This window comes from Glycine max, chromosome 9 (assembly GCF_000004515.6).
Source record: "Glycine max cultivar Williams 82 chromosome 9, Glycine_max_v4.0, whole genome shotgun sequence".
In the NCBI taxonomy this organism is placed as follows: domain Eukaryota; kingdom Viridiplantae; phylum Streptophyta; class Magnoliopsida; order Fabales; family Fabaceae; genus Glycine; species Glycine max.
In genome coordinates, this window is record NC_038245.2 from 31,757,724 (window position 1) to 31,781,516 (window position 23,793).

Here is a 23,793-nt window from a genome sequence, read left to right on the forward strand (position 1 = left end):
AAAAATAATAAAATCTTATTTTAATATATACAAAGATATGTGGGCTCATACTTAGCCCATGGGCCCGAAATCTCCCCTGAGACTCGTGAGAACCCTAAAATCTTCTCTTGCATCTCTTACCAATATACTTGGAATCTTCCATCTAATGCCTTTGAGGGTTAGGATTACATGGTATTCACAAATTTTATATTATTAATTAATGTAATTTCATTAAAATGATAATTAATTTCCATAAATTAATGCAATTTATTTATGTTACTTAATGTAATTAATGTATTAATATATAATATATAGGATTTGTAAGTTAACCAAATCTCTATTAAACATCACATCATGATAAGTGTCATACGGACTTCTATATAATCGACACATATACTTTGAACCATTAAAGTTGACATCTAATTGTCACATGGATACTATATCAAAGAAGGTATTCACAAATTTTATATTATTTGAATAGATTAGATTAAGCTTGTTAACAATTAAATAATTTAAAAAAAATATTTGTCACGTGGATAATAAACAAACACGTGTCTATCAACTTTTACATAATATTTAAATCAACATTTGAAATTCATCACAAGGATGCAAATTACGAATTTTTTAAAATTGAAAAATCAAATATCTCAATTAAAAAATAAAAAAACTAAAAACACAAGAAAAAAAAAACAAAAATTACATTTTAACCTATTTGATTTTTGGTATCCTTACATTTTTTATTTTTTTTATTTCTCACACTTTATTGTTTTATTAAAATAACAAAACATGATAATAAGTTGTTTTTATTTTCAAAATTTAATTAAGGAAAGATAATATTTTTTGTCCTTTCACGTTAATCCCTACTATCATCAGAATTCCTCTCTTCCGCTTAAATCTCTTGGAAGAAAATCTTCTTTCCCTTAAACCTCTTCAAAGAAAAATTGACGGCGCGAAATCAAGTGCGTAAGCGTAAGCGACTTCACCTATCGTTTTTTTTTTGGCCGAGTTACTTCACCTTTCGTTTTCACTTCCCAATTTCTTCTCTGTGAATTTTCGTGCCTAAAAAAACACCCAATTCTGCATCCATTCCTTCCTTCATACTCCTGCCTCTGATTTTGCACCTTCTCCAATTTTCTCAGCGTCCTCATTCTTGTAAAACTGATTTCAGTGGTTAGCTTTCTTTCTCTTTTCTCCCCCCGCCCCCCTTTGTCATTATTTTTTGAATGTGTAGTTTGGACATAATTCATCGGGTGTTTGTTTCCTGTGTGATACGATAATTTTTTAGATTTTTTTTTTGTTCTTTTAATTTGTTTTAGTAAAATGCTTAGTTTTTGGGGTATATGGGTTGAGGGGAGTGATATATTGAATGGAAGAACACAGGAAGAGAAGGAGAAATAGATGTGACAAATGAATTATAGGAAGAGAAATGATGTGAAAATGTGTTGAAAGAAGTGAATATATGATGATGATGATGATTGCTCTTTGTTTTAATGGATTCTTGTGGTTGTTTTTCTTTTCTTTTTAATCAGAAAGAGCATGGATGATCATTAAATAACGCATAAATGGTCATGGAGTAGTAAAAGTGATAGTAGAACTTTTTGTTTTTCTTTCTTATGCTTCTTGAGATTTTTATTTTGTTAAAATCCTGTTGTTATTGCGAAACTATGGAATGGACATCAATTTGATATATTTGTAGAATTAGCAGTGTGCTTTGTGATATATTATGGGTAATTTGTGTGTCTGTGGATATTGACAAAATTGTAGATTTTTATATTAGGCTAATGTTGCTAAGATGCACTGTTGTTAAATAGCAGTTATAGTGGAACTATAGTGCTATTGCATTGGGGAAATCCTTAGATCCATTATTGCGACTCTGTCCGCTAATGCGCTGCTATGATATATAGTGCATTATTAGCTTTCTGCCATTTTTTGCATTCTGCAATTGACAGCACTGCTAAGATGCAAGGCAGGTTTGAAGATTTGTCTCATCTTGGGCTGGGTGGGCATAGCAGTAGCACTTTAGCACTTGTTTTTTGAGAGTATGAGATAAATAATGGTGGTTGAATACTTGAATTATTTTAAAAAAAACTTGACTAAGGAGGTCTGCACATGTGTTGATTGTTCCTGTCCTTGTAAAGGTGGCCCTTCTTAACCCTTACTCCGCTTTGTTTAAAGGAAAAGGATTACATGGGTGGGTATGGTGGAACTCATCAAGAGTTTCAGGTTGGTAGCAACTGTTCTATTTGCAACATTTTGAATTTGTCTCTTTGTGTTGTTAGGTTCGTTTGAAATATCGCAAAATCTGAATGGCATGTCAGCCTGCCATCTGTTTTTGTAAGTTGTTTTGGAAGTGTCAGTATTTGTGTTGGGACTCTAAATATGATGATAGTGATAATATGTCATCCTTTTTCTTATTAAACCTGAATGTTTTTCAAAAACAGGATTAGGTTGAGGATTCAATATGGTTTGACTGATTTAGTCTGGTTTTGAGTTATTGGATTACTTTTTTTTTTTGGAAGGCGAAATATATATTATATTATTGATTTAGATAAAACAGTACAAGTGGTACTGAACAAAGAAAATACAAAGCACCTCTGGTGCTGCCTCCCAAAATAACCCAAACTAACCCATCAAGAGAACATCACCACATAGGTTAACCAAAGGACTCCGATATATTAGAGGACCAATGGTTGAAACTAATGTTGAAGCCTTTCTCTCTAGCTTTTAGCCAAGACCAAGCTGTAAACATAGCCTCCTCCATGACTTTAGAGTAATCAAAAGGCTTTCCTTGAAAGATCAAGATATTCCTATGGTGCCATATGGTACTAGTTAGAGCAACCCACCACCCACACCATCTGCTTTGATTTATATTAAATGGTTCAATGGGTTGATGCTGATTGCAAACTCCTGGTGGTAGTGAGACTAGTGTGTTCCGTTTGCTTTCTAAACCAATGGAGGCCTAAGAATGTTTTTGTATCTCTTTTCCAATCCCTCCCTTAATCTCACATGAATGCTGTAGCCATGTCAATTTATGAACTGCTTCATGTTCAAATGCTTATTCACAGATTAGGAGGTTTCAAAATAGAAATGACTGGGACTGAGGCTGAATCTCGGAAGAGGGACATAGATGAATTTGGAAGCCACACTCATTTTCCAGAATCAAAAGAAATGAGTCCAGAGAAGACTTGCTTGGCCCATAGCCCTGTATCCAGTAGTAGCTTCAACAAGGGCTTTTTTGACAATGAGGAGACACTACATAGAGAGATCATTAGGGACCTGGGAGTTTCCTTTGCTGAGATCACCACTACTGAAGACAACAATGCCTCTGCAGATATTAACAGTAGAATAACCTCTACATCAGCAGGAGTGATGGGTATGAAGTCCATGGAGCCATGAATATTCTGTCATTCAACTCTAGAGGCTTGGGAAGTTGGGTCAAAAGGTCAGCTATTAGGAAGCTAACCTTGGCTCATAATGTCGATATTCTTTGTATCCAGGAAACCAAAAGGGAGTCCATTGATAAAAAATTATGCCAATATCTATGGGGGGATGATAATGCATCATGGGAGTTTGCTCCTTCTAATAATGCAGCAGGAGGACTCCTTTGTATCTGGAATAATGAAGCTTTCATGGTGGATAGAAGGGTAGTAGGCAGAGGATTCATTTTGCTGGAAGGTACATGGACTAAAGACAATAAGAAGGTGTATATCACCAATGTCTATGCCCCCTGTGATCTACAACGAAGAAGAGATCAGTGGGAAGAGCTTAAACACCTTAAAGCTCTTTATCATGATGGCCCATGGTGCTTATTGGGTGATTTTAATTCTATAAGACACCAACAAGAGAGAATGAGCTCATCCCAATCTGTGGGGAGCTCCACTAATATCTCTGAGTTTAATTCGTGGATAGCTGACATGGATGTTGAGGAGGTTAGGTCAGTTGGGAGATGCTTCACCTGGTGCAGACCCAATGGAACAGTTATGAGCAAACTGGATAGGTTCCTTCTTTCAGATGAATGGCTGTCACTTTGGCCAGATACTACATAGTTTGTGTTGGATAGAGACTTCTCTGACCATTGTCCCATCCTTTTGAGGTCTAGAATCATGGATTGGGGGCCCAAACCGCTCAAGGTCATGGATTGGTGGTTGAAGGACAAAGGTTTTCAGAATATGGTGGTTCACAGCTGGGGAAATTATCACCCTAGTGGCTGGGGTGGCTATGTTCTTAAGCAGAAATTAAAGTTCCTCAAACAATGCATAAGACAATGGAGCTCACAGAATGGGTCAGTCACTGTTAGAAAGATAAACGATCTAAAAAAGAAGCTAAATGACATGGAGGCAGGTAATAATGCTTCAACAATAACCCAAGATGAAGTTCAGCTCAAGAAATCCTTGCAGGAACAGCTGTGGAGTGCAGCTCTTGCCTATGTATCCATGCTTAGGCAAAAATCCAGAGTGAAGTGGATAAGAGAAGGGGATAGAAACTCATCCTATTTCCACAGAATCATCAATCATAGAAGGAGGGTAAATGCTTTTCAAGGCCTGTGCATTGATGGGGGGTGGATTCATGAGCCTAGCAATGTCAAGATTGCAGTTCTTCAGCATTTCAAAGAAAGATTCTCAGAACAGAATCATTGCAGACCAACCCTGGATGGGATTCAGTTTACTTCTCTTGATCAAGGGCAGAGGGAAAGCCTTGTTGCTAGATTCTCGGAAGGGGAAATCAAATCTGCAGTTTGGGCTTGTGGTGGTGATAAAAGCCCTGGCCCGGATGGGTTAAACTTCAACTTTATTAAACAGTTTTGGGATATTTTAAAACCTGATTTTATCAGGTTTATGGACGAGTTCTTCATAAATGGCACATTCCCCAAAGGAAGCAATGCATCCTTCATAGCCCTTATCCCCAAGACCAATAACCCACAATCTCTTAATGATTATCGACCCATCTCTCTTATAGGGTGTGTTTATAAAATAGTATCTAAAGTCCTTGCTAATAGGCTGACCCTTGTTTTGCCTCACATTATTGATGAAAGGCAAACTGCCTTTCTCAAAGGAAGTTATATTCTCCATGGTGTGATGATTGCTAATGAAGTCTTAGCTGAAGCCAAATGCAAAAATAACCCTTGCATGATCTTCAAAGTTGACTTTGAAAAAGCTTATGACTCGGTATCTTGGGGATTTCTAAACTACATGATGATGAGAATGGGATTTTGTGATAGATGGAGAAAGTGGATCTACGGATGCTTGTCTAGTGCAACTATATCAATCCTGATCAATGGCAGCCCTACTAGAGAGTTTGTGCCTAAGAGGGGGCTAAGGCAGGGAGACCCCCTTGCACCTTTCCTTTTTGGCATAGTAGCTAAGGGCCTTACTGGTTTGATGAGGACAACTGTCTCTAAAAACATTTTCAGCAGTTATCAAGTGGGGAGGCAAAAGGAAGAGATCAACATACTGCAATATGCAGATGATACCTTGTTCTTTGGAGTTGCCACTACAACCAATGTTAGAGTTATGAAGTCTATCCTCAGAATTTTCGAGCTGGCTTCAGGGCTCAAGATCAATTATGCTAAAAGCCAATTTGGGTGCTTGGGTAAATCTGTGATTTGGTGTAGGGAAGCAGCTAATTACCTTAACTGTGGCCAGTTGGGTTTTCCTTTTTCTTATCTTGGAATTCCAGTGGGTTCGACCTCTAAAAGCTGGAATGTTTGGCAGCCTCTTATTAGCAAGTTTGATTCTAAATTAGCAAATGGAAGCAGAGATGCTTATCTATGGGGGGCAGGATATCCCTTATTAATTCTGTCCTAACAGCCCTGCCTATTTACTTTTTGTCTTTCTTTAAAATTCCCAAAAAAGTGGTCCATAAGGTAGTATCTATCCAGAGGAATTTTCTATGGGGACGAGGTGCTGAGGCAGCCAGGATTGCATGGGTAAGTTGGGACACTGTGTGTCTTCCCAAGAGCAAAGGGGGGCTAGGGATTAAAGACCTATCCAAGTTCAATGAAGCCTTGCTTGGTAAATGGGGCTGGGAATTGGCAAACAACCAAAATCAGCTCTGGGCTAGAGTCTTGTTATCTAAATATGGAGGGTGGAATACCCTATGTTCTGGTAGGGACAGTGCTCATTTCTCTCAATGGTGGAAGGACTTGAGGTCTGTTTTTCACCAACATCACAGCAACAACATCATTAATAATTTGAGATGGAAGGTGGGTGATGGGTTAAGACTCAAGTTCTGGAAAGATAAATGGAGGGAGGGTGACTTAAGTCTAAAATATAAATACCCAAGCTTGTACAAAGTTAGTACTCAGCAGAACCATTTAATCAATTCAATGGGTATCTTAGTGGATAACAGATGGGAGTGGAAGTTTCAATGGAGGAGAAACCTCTTTGACCACGAAGTTGATATGGCAGCAGCCTTTATGGCAGACATTGCTGAGTTTCAAATTCAACCTGCAAGCAGGGACCTTCTGCTTTGGGGGCCTGATTCTGGTGGAACCTACTCCACAAAGGCAGCATATAGCTTCTTGAAGGATGGTGACAGCCAGGTTACTGAAGATAGTGACTTCAAGACAATCTGGAATCTCAAAATTCCACCTAGAGCAAGTGCTTTTTCTTGGAGAATTTTCAAGAACCGAATCCCTACCAAGGTTAACTTAAGGAGGAGACATGTGGAGCTGCCTTCCTATAATTGCCCGCTGTGTGATGAGGAGGAGGAAACAGTTGGTCATGTCATGTACTCATGTATAAAAACTAGGAATCTTTGGTGGGAGACTATGACTTGGGTCAATAGAGTGGGTCCATTTTCCATTGAGCCTAGAGATCACTTTCAGCAATTCTCCCTGTGGAGTGGAAAAAGTTCAGTGGATAAAAGATGGCAAGTCCTATGGGTAGAGCTCTATCCATGACTATTTGGAAGCATAGAAACTCTTTGGTTTTTAACAACCAGAATTTCTGCTCTGAAAAAGTCATGGACGAAGCTTTATTTCACACTTGGTCTTGGTTAAATGGCATGGAGAAAAATTCCCATATCCACTTTAACCAATGGTCTACTAGGCTGAAGGCAGAAATGTCCTAGGGGTGTGTGAGGATAGGGTTGTTATCTTATGTGATTCTTTTTGTAGCTGGGTTTGGCAGATTCTGCCTGTGTAATTACTTACCTCTTCAGTACATCTAGTACTTAAGTTTTATTAATACAATCATATTTTTGCAGTGCAAAAAAAAAAAAAAAATAGAAATGACTGGAATGATAGATTTAGAGGTTTCCGTCAGAGGCAGTTTAACTACCATGACCAAGTTCCTCATAAGATTGGTGGAGGCAAAACAGGTAATAAATATATGAAGACAAATGATGGGTTAAGAAGACCCATGGAATCATCTAAACATTATATTGATTCTCCATGGCCAGCTGTGACATATGATATAATGGCACCATCACCTGTGGTGGGGTCTAGTTTCAAGCTTGTATATTAGCAAATCTTAGACTCACAGGCACAATTATTGGAAGGCAAAGAATATCATAAGATGCAAAATCCTACTGTAGAAACAAATGATCATCCACATGCCCCTGCAGATTCTAATATTTACACCCAACCAGAAGATGTGAGTTCTGATTCTGCAGCAAGAGAACTAAGACCACCAAAAATGGGATACTGTAAAATTTGTGAGGTTCATCTACCCTATTGCAAAACATTGGAAATGCATAACCAAGAAAATAGTCATCAAAGAATGTTGAAACTATATGAGGAAATACAGAGACTAAAAACTTCAGGTTCCAGTACTAACACCCAAACTACAGATGGATGTTCTAAAGCTGAACAAAGGATAGATATTCTCACCCATCAGTCAGGGACAACTCAGCTGTCTTAGGTGTTTCTCATTTGTTAATTTTCTGTGAAACTAACAAACAATATAGGGGCTGCTTAAGAGATTTTCTGTACAAATTTGGCTATAATTTTATTGTTTGGTGTTAGTGAACTAAATTATCAGTATTACTATTAGCATAACAGGTATGATTCTGCTTAACCTACCCTTGGTGATTAATTTAGACTTGTCAATTGAACAAATCTACAATTCTACTAGTTAATAATTGTTGATTTAACCATTTTATTTTTTTGGGTAGTGTCTTGTCTCCATAAAATGACAAGAACTTGAATTGATCAGAGGAAAGAATCGTTAATGATTTGCAACATCTAACACAAATCTTTTTATCGCAATCTTTAGCAAGAATATTGATGCACTATATGTAGCAAGTTTTATGACTTATATCCATATTTTGAAAAAAAATCTTTTTGTTACATCAAAAACCTACTAGTTTTTGCTCACATATGTCTGTTACGGTGTTCTGTGGAAGAGTATGAGTTTCTTTTGAGTTATGCATCTGCTCTTATAAAATATGAATCACTGAAGTAAAACTCTGTACAATTGTTGTTGCAGGTAGCTGTTTGTCTTCAGTGTGGCAATGCAGGGTTTCCAGAGACACTTGTGTTTTGCAACAAGTGTCAGGTATATGCACTCCATAGGTATTTGTCTTTACTCTTTGTCTACTTGCTTTAATGTACTTTTAGCAATATTTCATCATTCAGATGCTGCCTCTTCTAATGTGCCAAAGGGATATTCTTTAAATTTCCATTTATACTAATAGTAAGGTGGGAGTATTCCCAATTTTATTTGCTGAATCCAATGAACGTTGAAATGATAGATGGGCCTGGTATTTGTACCTGAACCTGTGCATGCACATAGATTTCTATCTTTGCTTTTAATTATTTTCCTACCATATATAAGACAGGAATGATTTGACTTCAGTAAAACTGCTTGTGAAATTATGATTTTAGCAGGTTTTCTTCACCACAATTAGCTGCATATGCATGTATTTTTATTGCCATATGGACATTATTTCAAGTTACTCTTAGTATAGAAGGTGGGCGGAATATTTGTTTGTATTCTAAAATAAAGTAATACGTATGTTAAATATGATTTAGATCTGTTGATTGCAGTTTTTATTATAAAAATTTATTTAATATACATTCTGTAAATTATAGAAAATCATCCTTTAAATACCACCGAGTTGATGCACAATACAAATGTATTAATACCATGAACTTCCTTTTCAGCCTCAGAAGCCTAGTGATTTTAGTATGTTAGTGCACAAGTAATAAATAGAATAAGACCTCACCACTCAACTTAGTGTTTCACTCAAGTTCACTCGTCTATCACTCTTTCAGGAATTTTTTTCTTTTATAATATTCACTCTTGCCTTTTACCATTCAATGTGAAATATGTCACAAATCAAAACTCAACTCAAGAAGCCAAGAACATAAATACTCTAAGACAAAACTAAGGAATTTTGAGGACACGCAAAAATAATGAATGAATACTCAAAAGTATAGTTGTCAAGACCGGCGTTGCGGAGTGGAGCGGCCGACCCCTAAATTGGGATAGCGGATAGCGGGATGACCGCTATTGTAATGTCTTTTTATACATGTTAAATAATTAATAATATGTATGTATATAAGTTCAAAAACAGAAAAATAACTGAATACATAGTTACTTAAACAAAAGTTAGTAGAAAGTGAAGCAAATAAAGGGCTTAAAGCCTTAGTCCCTCTAACATAAAGCCTAAAGTAACTATAATAGTAGACAAGTAGACATTAAAATTCAAATAGACAAATGCAAGTTTCTTAATACTAAATTATTAATCAGAATCTTCATCCTCTTCAAGATCCAAGTCATTGTGTTGTTGAAATCCATCACTCTCACTAGCATTAGAATTGTACTCTTCTTCCCCCTCATCTTCATTCTCTTCTTCCACTTCCACCACTTTTTTTCCTTTTGCATTTCTAGGTGCAAGTGCAGCTGCTGTCTTGTTTATATGTGTTTGACTCCTTGTGTTTTGTAAAGGTTCACCAGCCCCAGTTGCCTCAGCAACATCTAATCAATTCAAATCATTATCAGGGTTTTTTGAGAACTAGGCTGTTAAGGAGTTTTCAAATGCTCTGGTAACATGTTTACTGAACATTTGAAAGGGCGGGTAAATACTGTGAGTCCAGCACAAGTAGGAAGAGAGAGAATGTGTAGAGAGAGAGAGAGAGAGAGAAACCACAGAGAGGAAAACACTGGGGAATGGGAGAGAGTTAAGTACAGAGGGCGAAAAACAGTGAGAGACAGAGCGAGAACACACGGGGATCCCGGACGGACACACGCCGACAACAGGGATGGTCAACCTCTAAGCTATAATAGAGTAAATTGGCGAGACAAAAATGGCATATCGTCATTCTACTAAACACGAATCGCGGAAGAAGTCACAGAACTGGACATTTGACATCAATTCAAGAGATGGGGAGATGTGCGAGAGATCTTCATCTCTAAGCAAAGAAACAGAAATGGCTGGAGATTCGGGTTTGCGAGATTCAAAGGAGTGGTGGACGAGCACAGGCTTGCGAGGCAGTTGGACCAGATAATCATAGCCGGTTTGAAGTTGTATGTCAATGTACCTAAATATGGGAGAGAAAAGACAAGGAAGACAGCGGCACACTCAGAACCACACAGGATTGAAGGAAAGCAGCAGAACGGAACTTGGCATGGGGAACACTATCAACCAGCAAAAGGTTCGACCTCATATGCGGAAGTGGTGGCCAGGGACAGGAACAATGCTGGCCAAATGAAGATAGTACCCAAACTCGATCAAAAGTGGGCTGAGTCTCGATCAACAATACTTCTCGACATTCATTCGAACGACAATCAATGGCTGAGCAATGCATGGGTAGGGCGATTGAAGAACCTAAGGTGGTTTGACAGACTTGAAGAAGACCCAACGTGGGACTTCGGAGCAGAGATAACTCTGAAGTACATGGGAGATGATATGGTGCTTCTGATAGGGTTAACGGACACCACAGCTAAACGAATGAAGAAGGAGACAACGGAGGAAGAAGTCATGTTTTACTCGCTTGAGAAATGGCAGCCAAGTTTACGAGCGACTCACAGACTCACTTGGGTTCAATGCTGGGGTATTCCCCTTGTAGTGTGGGATAAGAAATATTTCCGGCAAATTGTGGCCGCAATAGGAGACATGATTGATGTAGATGATGACACAGAAGAGTCCCGAAGGTTAGACCGAGTTAGGATACTCATCTGCACGCCAAGGTGCCCGGCGATTCACCACACTGTGTGCATCAATGTAGGGGGAGACACGTATAACGTGTCGATTGTGGAGGAAGTTAGCCGGGGTCGCGAGATGTGCGATTGTCGGCGACGGAGAATCAGCTGGTCGTCGGAGGAAATCGACTACTTGGTTAAAGCTAATTCGAGCTTAACTACTTGGTTAAAGCATACTCATCAAGAATGATGGAAAGAGAAATCTTGAGCACTCTGCACTTGAGCAAACACAAACTATGTTTAATCATTTTGACAAAATAAAAAACTATAGCAAATAATTAAGCTTAACCAAATCATTTAGACATGTGCTAGAACCAACTTTGAACAAGTTAATTACCTAACCGAATCAACAATTATAGATAAATCCAACAAATCTCTCATTTGAAAAGAAAAGGACACTTTCTAAAGCATATATGAGGCCCCCAAACACAACTGAAGCAACTAGCAAAACTTAATTATGACTTATTCTCTGTATTGAAATAACAGGGTTAGTCTTCAAAATATCCTGAGATGATGACATTGATATTGCAGCAATAGTTTAATAGACAGTATTTTCAGAGAAAATAAGATCATCACATACTAGTTTGCTGAAGGATTGGAGATAAGAAAAGCACTGACTCTACTTGGTTGTTGGTTGATGTGATGTAACAATTATGCAGTGGTCATGACTCGTGATGCAATTCAAGAAATCAGGAAATCATTATTTTCTTTTATTTTTCATATCCAATGATAAAAGAAAACTGAAACTTGCACTGAACAATACCATGGTTATGTCATTAAAAAATATAAAGCATGGAGAATCATTTTATAATACTAGAGTAAACAAAATATTCAATTGAGCCATTGATTGGGAAAGAGTAAACAAATATGATACTGGAGCAATGGTAAGCAAAATATAAAAAAGATGGGTCAGAACAATACCTTTGTAGCAAAGTTTTGTCAATGTCAGAAACACGTAATTCTGGATACTTTCTGATAACCCCAGGAAGGAAAGTTTTAGAAACACCCGGTAAAAAAATTAACAACTCAATCTTCCTTTGTAGAGTTTTATTAATGCTGGCAGCAAAATTTCAGGGCAGCGAGCAAGTATTGTTCCAATGGTTTCTTTATCAAAACCCATATTTTCATACAACAGAACAATCTGTACACAACAATGAGCAAGAGACTTGAATGGAAAATTTCCGAATATTATTATCTATAATAAAATTGGACAGAGCGATACATTATATAGACTAAACAATTTAAATACTTTCCTAAAAAAGGCTAATTAAACTTATAGTAACCATTTCTAATAAATTACAATAATTATAAAGTAATTAGTAGGACTACTACAATGCTTCCCCTCAAGCCAGTGAATGGATATTGGACATCTGCAAACTGAGGTTTGACCCAAAGCAACAAGACACAAGCTTTTCCTTGAGGTGTCTTGAAAGTTGTGTCAACTACAAATCAAACACAGACTACGCTCTGTTGAGTGAACGTGCATAATGATTTTATACATTTATAACATCTATGTCACATATCACACACTTGATTGAAGCTAAAAATAAATACCTGTAGAAAGTCTTTGGGCTTCCGCAATAGTAGTTGAGGACTTTTGGCAATAAATTGATTTAACTTTTTGTCTCGAACTCCTAGTTCAGCAAACTGATCCACCATCGACTTCAGCTTAGTTCTTTCTATTTCAAGGTATAGACCAGTCTGCTCAATTTCACAATAGAATATGTTTTCATGAAAAAACTAAAAATTAAAATTAATCTCCTTAGTTTGCTTTTAGCGATGATAACTCCAGTTACATATGCATCCAAAATGAAATGGACACATGCCACCATGACAGAACCTTGATAGAATATGAAAGACAAGGAGCTTCGTATAGTTCTCTTGAATACTTGTAGATAGAAGCCAAGGATATTTTAGCAACAGCTTAGCATAAACTTTGCCAGGCAGGTCAATCTGCAAAATCATATAATAAAATTTTATTAAATGAAGGTGGAAATTGAGAGTAAAATGATGAGTGGAAAGTACCTACCTCCTTGAAGACGAGGAGCTTACTGCATAAATTCAGCCTTCCAAAAAAGGGGCTAATAGTAAAACAATACAGTATATGCCATAAACCGTGATAATACCAAAAAACTTAAGAGTCACATTAAAAACTTGATGATTAAAAAAACAAAGGTAGCAAGCATAACATCCATACTGGACATCGATATACTTCACATACTTCGACGTTAGTAAATCCACAAAAAACGTAGGGGGACTAGTAGAGTAAACCCGATAGCATCAATCCAAAATCAACCAAATCAAATAAAAAAAATGGCAATGAGAATTATCAGCAAAATTGGCATAACGTACAATACTATGAAGAAGCTTGCGGTACAAAGAAGAGTGGAAGGTGCCGCCATTGGCGACCTTTACGAACTCCATGAGCGTGTCCAACACAAGTTCCTTGAGCGTCTCATCTCCCTGCGGCGAAGCGAGGACGTCGAGGAGAGACTTGAGGAACTCGTCGAACTTGGAACGGAGCCACGAGAGGTAGCTGAACTCGGATTGGTCGCCGACGACGGAGGGAGCGGCGGAGGCGGAGGGGGAAGGGAGCTTGGGGAGGAGAGGGAGGAAGTAGGAGTGGAGCGAGAGGAGGGATTCGAGGACGTGGTGAGGAGGGGAAGAAGGGGAAACGAAGGTTGGGAGAAGCTGGTTCCCTAGGGTTTTCAGCTCTGCGACGCCGTATCGTCCTTTTTTCTTCTTCCTTGGAGGATCCACGGTACGACACAATATGCACAGGTTGCTGCCTTCTCTTTTGCGGTGTCATACGAAGCTAGGGTCTGGAGGAGAAAGTTTGGATGAGTGCTTCAGAAAGTTTGGAGGGGAGGGTTTGGAGGAGAAGAGTGGGGTGCGACGAAGCTAGAGTTAAGTGGGGTGCGGCACAATACGAATGCGGCTATTTCTTAAAATACGTCTTTGTTTAAGTTTTCAATAATCACGGAAATGCCACCGTGTCACATTCTAAGGTGGTTTTTTTATAACCAATTTATAATGTGTGTCATAAAAATAAAATATAGTGATCTTAACTACAAAAATGTGTATATATATATATATATATATATATATATATATATATATATATATATATATATATATATTTAGAACTAAATTTTGTGACCGACACCTAGTTTTTGACTTAAATTTGTTGAGTTATTAAATTGAATCCCCTAGGCCATGACTATTTTTACAAAACGTGGTTGTGTTGATTTTCTGGAAAAAAATCAGTGTTAAATCATACATAAAAGGTAACCACAATCATTACTCAAAAAATATGACAAAAGGAATCATATGATGTATCCTCCCACATAGTACCAACGCAAGTTCTAAAATGTGAGACCATATAAAACTTGCCAGGTTCAAAATAAAACCAACGTGCCACAATAACACACTTGTCTAAAATGTAAATCGGGAGTGGGGGAAGGGGATATTAGAATTGGATCCAAAACTGAAATAGTATTAAAGAAACTAAGAGCAGAACCACTCTGACAAACCCGGTATCCATCATGGTTTCAGAAACATTTACTCCAACCAGAAGCTGATAAACAATACAGGTTACACTAGAGCAAGGATAGTTATGATTGGATGCACCTGTAGTTTGCACCCATAGTTCCCTCAACAATACGTCCCTCCCAGTATAATATAGCAGTCTTAATAATTAATGTAATTAGTTATTTTTACTTATATATGAGTTTAGAGGAAGTAATACAAACTAATTAGTACTGGCAGACATTCCCAAGGCCATTGAAAATAAAATTTCGTACTTCCAAAGTTAAATATGAGCCTTCTCCATGAATCAGACATAAATTCCAAAAACACCAGTTTATACTGCATGGGAAACAATTTTGAGTTTACAATTTGGAAATACCATCCCTTACGGCATTAATTTCAGATATACTCATCATTGAATCAAGAATTACTGGTATTTTGGCACCATTGATGAGAGTCTAGGAGAGAACCTTCTCTTTATGGTCGATGTTTAGCAATTACTAGGAAGATGCACTTTTTGTTTGTCTTAATACTTAGACCACGACAGCAACAAAACATAGTAGTGCTTTCATGTTGTTTGGTACGATCAAACTTCCAAACTATTGAATAGAACTGTTTCATTTATACCAGCAGGCTAATAGAGAGCACAAGCCGGAATGCAGCAGCATATATTCACTAAAATACTGGTACTAGCACATAACTTGAATGTCAACTTGATCTCTAAAGATACATAAAAATTGGCCATTAGAACTCAGAAAGTAATGGCTGCTTTTATTAATAGCTAGTAATAACCTGCTACAATTCTTTAATCCTGCAGAGAAATAGATAATAGACACAAGTTATGGCACAACCAGATATAACATATAGAAGAAGACAAAGAAAATAGATTGACCTGCTTAGTCATGTTACTAAGAGTTAGTTTAGGAAGCACATCAACGACTTCAGATAAAACTTTCTTGCATATATATATAAAATTTAAGCACATCTATTGTCAGCTTTCCAACTAAGTGGAGATTAAGTTTTACAATACTTGATTCTGAAGCATTTGTATTATATAGAAAATATGCAAGACATTGGCAATGGCCATATATGTTAAGTCAAAGCAACCTCCCCAAAGCAATGTAACAACACTCATAATGAAGAAAGTGCGTAATTTGGTGAACGATGAAGAAAGTGCATCCAAACTACCACTAAATTTTCAGGTATAAACTTTTCATAATGATTGATTGAGCAATTATTTTAACTTATTTATTAGCATCGTTTTTAGCACACAAATAAAAGCACTGGTTACATGACAAATCAAGAGCTATTAAGGAGGGATTAGGGAACATGTTGGGTGAACTAGTAGGGCAATGGAATAAGCTAGTAATCTTCATAATTAAGATCATTTTCGTTTACAGTGTAATGTGGCCTACATGTACTATGCTTGTTTTCTTTTTCTTATCTGGTGCTAGATGCTGGCCCTTGTGTGTTAGGGAGACACGACTGCACGTATGGCTTCAACCTTGTAAACTCCTTTTCATAGGAATGCCGTTTTTCATTTTATACCTTCCTTGATCATCTGTTTAATACCTTCCTTTTCATAGGAAATATTTATATGTATTTTCCATGAATGGGAATAATTGAGCCTAATCATGAATTAATTGCCAAAATAATTGATCATAAAGGGCAAGCAGAACCCCTCTTGAGTAGTTTGCGTGTAAGTAATTTCATGTATACTCATGATTAACAGATTTACGTACAATATATTTCTTGGTTCAATTGATGGCTAATAAGTGATTAAAACTCTAAAGCTACTGTATATTTAGTTAAAACATTCCACACTGGTTCATATTAGAGTATTATGTTTTTTTTTTCCTTTTCTAAATTAGTCAATACTTTGAAGGGGACAGAGGAAAAGGTAGGGGCATAAGGCAATGAGTCAGGACTGCCTGAGCAAAGACTCACACGCAAATATATTGGCCCTACAATTGTAATAGACAGCTCAAGGATTATTGCCAATTATCTTTTAAGTCACAAACCTACTTATACAAAATCCACAACAACAGAAAAATAAAAAAAAAAAGAATTTAACCACTCCGAGCTCTAAATAGTTTTGTCTCAAGTGTCTCAGAGGCCCAATAATGCAAGGCATCATCGGGTGGGCCACTTGTAATTTGTGCTCACATGCAATTCATACCATGCATGGTGTACCTTGCACCTATAAAAATCCCAATTCTGCATGCATTCCTTCATACTCGCCGTTCTTGCCTTTGATTTTGCACCTTCTCCAATTTTTTCTGCGTCCTCATTCTTGCAAAATTAATTCAATGTGGTTAGCTTTCTTTCTCTTTTCTCCCGCACGCCCCCCCCTTCATACTAGATGTTCTTGCCTCTGATTCTGCACCTTCTCCAATTTTTCAGTGTCCTCATTCTTGCAAAAGTGATTCAATGTGGTTAGCTTTCTTTCTCTTTTACGATAGTTCTTTAGAATCTTTTTTTTTTTTCTTTTAGTTTGTTTTAGAAAAATGCTTATTTTTAGGGGTATATGGGTTGATGGGAGTGAGATATTGATTGGAAGAACACAAGAAGAGAGGGAGAAAGTGGTAGATGTGACAAATGAATTATAGGAAGAGAAATGATGTGAATATATGATGATGATGATTACTATTTGCTTTTCTTGTGGTTTTTTTTTCTTTTCTTTTTAATCAAGAAAGAGCATGGATGGTAATTAAATAACGCATGAATGATCATGGAGTAGGGAAAAGTGATAGTAGAACTTTTTGTTTTTCTTTCTTCTGCTTCTTGAGATTTTTATTTTCTTAAAATCCTGTTGTTATTTCACAACTATGGAATAGACATCAATTTGATATGAGTATCTTTTTTTTTTTTGCGGAGTTACTTCACCTTTTGCGCATTTTGACTTCCGAAAAACCCAATTCTGCATGCATTCCTTCATACTCGCTGTTCTTGCCTCTGATTTTGCACCTTCTCCAATTTTCTAAACGTCCTCATTCTTCCAAAACTAATTCAATGTGGTTAGCTTTCTTTCTCTTTTCTCCCGCACCCACCCCCCCCCTTCATACTAGATGTTCTTGCCTCTGATTCTGCACCTTCTCCAATTTTTCAGTGTCCTCATTCTTGCAAAAGTGATTCTATGTGGTTAGCTTTCTTTCTCTTTTACGATAGTTCTTTAGAATCTTTTTTTTTTCTTTTAGTTTGTTTTAGAAAAATGCTTATTTTATGGGTATATGGGTTGATGGGAGTGAGATATTGAATGGAAGAACACAAGAGGAGAGGGAGAAAGTGGTAGATGTGACAAATGAATTATAGGAAGAGAAATGATGTGAATATATGATGATGATTACTATTTGCTTTTCTTGTGGTTTTTTTTCTTTTCTTTTTAATCAAGAAAGAGCATGGATGGTAATTAAATAACGCATGAATGATCATGGAGTAGGAAAAGTGATAGTAGAACTTTTTTTTTCTCTTTCTTCTGCTTCTTGAGATTTTTATTTTCTTAAAATCCTGTTGTTATTTCACAACTATGGAATAGACATCAATTTGATATATGAGTATCTTTTTTTTTTTTGCTGAGTTACTTCACCTTTTGCGCATTTTGACTTCCGAAAAACCCAATTCTGCATGCATTCCTTCGTACTCGCTGTTCTTGCCTCTGATTTTGCACCTTCTACAATTTTCTAAACGTCCTCATTCTTGCAAAACTAATTCAATGTGGTTAGCTTTCTTTCTCTTTTCTCCCGCACCCCCCCTTTCATACTAGCTGTTCTTGCCTCTGATTTGGCACCTTCTCCAATCTTATGCTTGAAATTATGACCCTGTGCATTATTGTTATCAATGAGTTTCCCTTCAGTTGGAACCTTTGGAGTAACCCCTCTACCTTTTTGTAGGTAACTCCTTTGCTTGGCAACAGTAGTTTCAGAACTCACATTGTTTTTTGGGCATCCATTTTTCCCAAATTTCAGAACTGTTTTAGGTTGAACTTCTCTAAATTTTCTTGAGAATTTGGCCTCTGTCCATGTCTAATTATTAATTCCAATAATTGAGATGGATAGAGCCCAAATTCTCAAGAGAATTTGTAGAAGCAAATATGTTATGAAGTTTCGGTGATGCCAAAGAAATGCGTTTCTCATGTTTGATGCAAGACACCAAGAAATCCAAGATAAATGATGAATGAGAGTATCGTGAGTGATCTTCAATTGTAATATCTTTCTCTGAAAGAGAGAATTCTTCTTTTCCTCTTCTTATTCAAAGAGGTTGGTTAAGAGACAGAGGGTCTCTTGAGTTGTAAGGAATTTTGTACACAAGGGAAGGGTTGTCCCTGTATGGTTCAAACTTTGTAAAAAACATCTTACAAGATAGTGGAACTCTCAAGCAAGTTGCTTGGGGACTGGACGTAGGCACAGGGCGTGACCGAACCAGTATAAAAACTGAGTTTTCAATCTCTCTTCCCTTAAGCCTCTTTTATTTATTGTCATTTATCTTTTGTTTTGTAAAATTTTTCCTTGAATTGTCTTTTGAGTAATCTATATTAAGGGTAACTTATTAATCCAAGAAGAGATTTAAAATTTAATTGGGGATTTGTCTTTGATATATATCTTAATTCAACCATATTAAAAGAAGTAAGAATAATGAATGTATTTATATAATATATATATCTATAATATTATGAAACAAATATTATCAATATATGCAAAATGTTATCCATGAAGTCAAGAAGTCTTATCATTAATATAGAATTATTAAGAAAAATAAGATTTAGAAGATATAGGACAAGGAGACAACTGAAATAAAACCTAAACCAACTCTGAACATTCTGAGTCTAATTTCTAAAACCAAACATGTCAAATTAGTTTGGTGCAGGCTGAGTTAATTGGATTGTATAGGTTATAAACACCCTTAATAGTCATAGAACTCTATATTACCTAGTTTTATAAGACTAAATGTCTAATCAAACTCTTTGAAACACTTGCAGTGAAAAAAAATTGGGGTAGGACTTTGAAGAAATTTTCTATTTGCAGGCATTTGGTGCTTTGGTTAGAGTGGAATGCTTAAGCTTCGAACTGACAATTTATATCATCAGAACCTTCTTTTAGCACAAGGATTGTGAATTGGATTTTTTTTGGTTAAAAATACAAGGTAAAATGAGATTTAGGTTTTGGTATTACTGTCCTTTGATTCTTTTCTTTTCTGATTTTCCCTTCTCTGAATTTTTTTAAACTCCACTCCCCTCACTGCCAAAAAAAACTACAAGCAAAAGATTGCAAGAGTTATCTAGTTTCTAGCACTTTTGTTCTATCCAAGATCCAAAGAGTCCCATTATCTTGATGAACATGAGAAAAAAATGAAATAAAATAAAATTTATATAATTTAAAATGTATGCTCCAGGAAAGAAAGCTGAATACCTGTCTTTGTTCAAAATCTGACAACTGCAGATCCTTGGCCCCAAAAACTAAAACCAAACAGTATTTACCATCTTGCGTGACCTAAGATTTAACCACATCACCAGAGAGGGTTAATATAGGAATGACCAGAGTCTAATTAATAAACATAATTCTCTAACTAACATGCTAGGTAGCCTCTCAGATCAACAGAGATTGTTGCATGAAGAATAATAATAGGTTACCACTTCAAAAGTATTATTTCCCTTTTATATACAGAATATTAGACTAGGCTAGAAGGTTTTCGTACTAGTGACAAAATCCTGAGAAACCAAAATCGGTGAGGTAGGCCAATTCTATTTAAATCGAAAAACAATGTTGAGGTGAAAATATCACACTCTTGATTGAAGCTAAAAATAAATACCTGTAGAAAGTCTTTGGGCTTCCGCAATAGTAGTTGAGGACTTTTGGTAATATATTGATTTAACTTTTTGTTTCGAACTCCTAGTTCAGCAAACTGATCCACCATCGACTTCAGCTTAGTTCTTTCTATTTCAAGGTATAGACCGGTCTGTTCAATTTCAACAATAGAATATGATTTCATGAAAAAACTAAAAATTAAAATTAATCTCCTTAGTTTGCTTTTAGCGATGATAACTCCAGTTACATATGCATCCAAAATGAAATGGACACATGCAACCATGACAGTACCTTGATAGAATATGAAAGGCAAGGAGCTTCGTATAGTTCTCTTGAATACTTGTAGATAGAAGCCAAGGATATTTTAGCAACAGCTTAGCATAAACTTTGTCAGGCAGCTCCATCTGCAAAATCATATAATAAAATTTTATTTAATGAAGGTGGAAATTGAGAGTAAAATGATGAGTGGAAAGTACCTACCTCCTTGAAGACGAGGATCTTATTGCATAAATTCAGCCTTCCAAAAAAGGGGCTAATAGTAAAACAATACAGTATATGCCATAAACCGTGATAATACCAAAAAACTTAAGAGTCACATTAAAAACTTGATGATTAAAAGAACAAAGGTAGCAAGCATAATATCCATACTGGACATCGATATACTTCACATACTTCGACGCCAGTAAATCCACCAAAAACGTAGGGGGACTAGTAGAGTAAACCTGATAGCATCAATCCAAAATCAACCAAATCAAATAAAAAAAATGGCAATGAGAATTATCAGCAAAATTGGCATAACGTACAATACTATGAAGAAGCTTGTGGTACAAAGAAGAGTGGAGGGCGCCGCCATTGGCGACCTTTACGAACTCCATGAGCGTGTCCAACACAAGTTCCTTGAGCGTCTCATCTCCTTGCGGCAAAGTGAGGACGTCGAGGAGGGACTTGAGGAACTCGTCGAACTTGGAACGGAGCCACGAGAGGTAGCTGAACTCGGATTGGTCGCCGACGACGGAGGGAGTGGCGAAGGCGGAGTGGGAAGAGAGCTTGGGGAGGAGAGGGAGGAAGAAGGAGTGGAGCGAGAGGAGGGATTCGAGGACGTGGTGAGGAGGGGAAGAAGGGGAAACGAAGGTTGGGAGAAGCTGGTTCCCTAGGGTTTTCAGCTCTGCGACGCCGTATCGTCCTTTTTTTTTCTTCCTTGGAGGATCCACGGTACAACACAATATGCACAGGTCGCTGCCTTCTCTTTTGCGGCGTCATACGAAGCTAGGGTCTGGAGGAGAAAGTTTGGATGAGTGCTTCAGAAAGTTTGGAGGGGAGGGTTTGGAGGAGAAGAGTGGGGTGTGACGAAGCTAGAGTTAAGTGGGGTGCGGCACAATGCGAATGCGGTTATTTCTTAAAATCCGTCTTTGTTTAAGTTTTAAATAATCACGGAAATGCCACCGTGTCTCATTCTAAGGCGTTTTTTTTATAACCAATTTAGAATGTGTGTCATAAAAATAAAATATAGTGATCTTAACTACAAAAATGTCACTGCATCGCATTCTAAAACGATTTTCGTATGTTGAGAAAAAAAATCCCCAGAAGCGCTAATTGCCTCATAAATTTACAATAGCCAAATTAGCAGCATAAGTTGATATTTTAAAAACTTCCATTTCAGAAAATTTTCATACCATGAGTTCCATATACCACAAAGTTGTTTCAACTGCAAGCATTTCGAAGAATCACATTCAAAGATTACTGATTATTTTAAAACAGTTCTTGTATGCTAATTTAAACGCAGTGTTATAAACATGTAACGATAAGTATTCAGTCATTTTTTGTAGCTTAATAGTTAAATGTGTATATATATATATATATTTAGAACTAAATTTTGTGACCGACACCTAGTTTTTGACTTAAATTTGTTGAGTTATTAAATTGAATCCCCTAGGCCATGACTATTTTTACAAAACGTGGTTGTGTTGATTTTCTGGGAAAAAATCAGTGTTAAATCATACATAAAAGGTAACCACAATCAGTACTCAAAAATTATGACAAAAGGAATCATATGATGTATCCTCCCACATAGTACCAACACAAGTTCTAAAATGTGAGACCATATAAAACTTGCAAGGTTCAAAATAAAACCAACGTGCCACAATAACACACTTGTCTAAAATGTAAATCGGGGGTGGGGGAAGGGGATATTAGATTGGATCCAAAACTGAAATAGTATTAAAGAAACTAAGAGCAGAACCACTCTGACAAACCCGGTATCCATCATGGTTTCAGAAACATTTACTCCAACCAGAAGCTGATAAACAATACAGGTTACACTAGAGCAAGGATAGTTATGATTGGATGCACCTGTAGTTTGCACCCATAGTTCCCTCAACAATACGTCCCTCCCAGTATAATATAGCAGTCTTAATAATTAATGTAATTAGTTATTTTTACTTATATATGAGTTTAGAGGAAGTAATACAAACTAATTAGTACTGGCAGACATTCCCAAGGCCATTGAAAATAAAATTTCGTACTTCCAAAGTTAAATATGAGCCTTCTCCATGAATCAGACATAAATTCCAAAAACACCAGTTTATACTGCATGGGAAACAATTTTGAGTTTACAATTTGGAAATACCATCCCTTACGGCATTAATTTCAGATATACTCATCATTGAATCAAGAATTACTGGTATTTTGGCACCATTGATGAGAGTCTAGGAGAGAACCTTCTCTTTATGGTCGATGTTTAGCAATTACTAGGAAGATGCACTTTTTGTTTGTCTTAATACTTAGACCACGACAGCAACAAAACATAGTAGTGCTTTCATGTTGTTTGGTACGATCAAACTTCCAAACTATTGAATAGAACTGTTTCATTTATACCAGCAGGCTAATAGAGAGCACAAGCCGGAATGCAGCAGCATATATTCACTAAAATACTGGTACTAGCACATAACTTGAATGTCAACTTGATCTCTAAAGATACATAAAAATTGGCCATTAGAACTCAGAAAGTAATGGCTGCTTTTATTAATAGCTAGTAATAACCTGCTACAATTCTTTAATCCTGCAGAGAAATAGATAATAGACACAAGTTATGGCACAACCAGATATAACATATAGAAGAAGACAAAGAAAATAGATTGACCTGCTTAGTCATGTTACTAAGAGTTAGTTTAGGAAGCACATCAACGACTTCAGATAAAACTTTCTTGCATATATATATAAAATTTAAGCACATCTATTGTCAGCTTTCCAACTAAGTGGAGATTAAGTTTTACAATACTTGATTCTGAAGCATTTGTATTATATAGAAAATATGCAAGACATTGGCAATGGCCATATAT

The 23,793-nt window shown here is 36.6% G+C and overlaps 1 protein-coding gene and 1 non-coding gene across 16 annotated transcripts in view; both read left to right on the forward strand.

Moving 5' to 3' along the window:
* Nucleotides 1-837: 837 nt before the first annotated feature.
* The window catches only part of LOC102669029 (uncharacterized), a 39,190-nt gene continuing 16,234 nt past the window's right edge, over nt 838-23,793 (forward strand). For 2 of the 15 annotated variants that reach the window (XR_005886282.1, XR_005886278.1), the window contains exons 1-2: nt 838-1,149; nt 8,409-8,494. Coding sequence is in view for 1 of the 15 variants with exons in the window: in XM_041004862.1 (XP_040860796.1) it covers nt 2,167-2,202; nt 8,409-8,477; nt 15,713-15,856; nt 19,630-19,632 (252 nt within the window). In the remaining 14 variants the exon portion in view is untranslated. Of the gene's footprint in view, nt 1,150-2,154; nt 2,203-8,408; nt 8,495-15,712; nt 15,857-18,544; nt 19,071-19,629; nt 22,623-23,793 lie in introns of those variants that run through there. The other 13 variants (XR_005886284.1, XM_041004862.1, XR_005886285.1 and 10 more) reach the window with 13 other exon arrangements.
* MIR5038A (microRNA MIR5038a) lies at nt 18,593-18,743 on the forward strand. Its single transcript, NR_048824.3, has one exon. It is a non-coding gene; the product is annotated as a microRNA MIR5038a (primary transcript).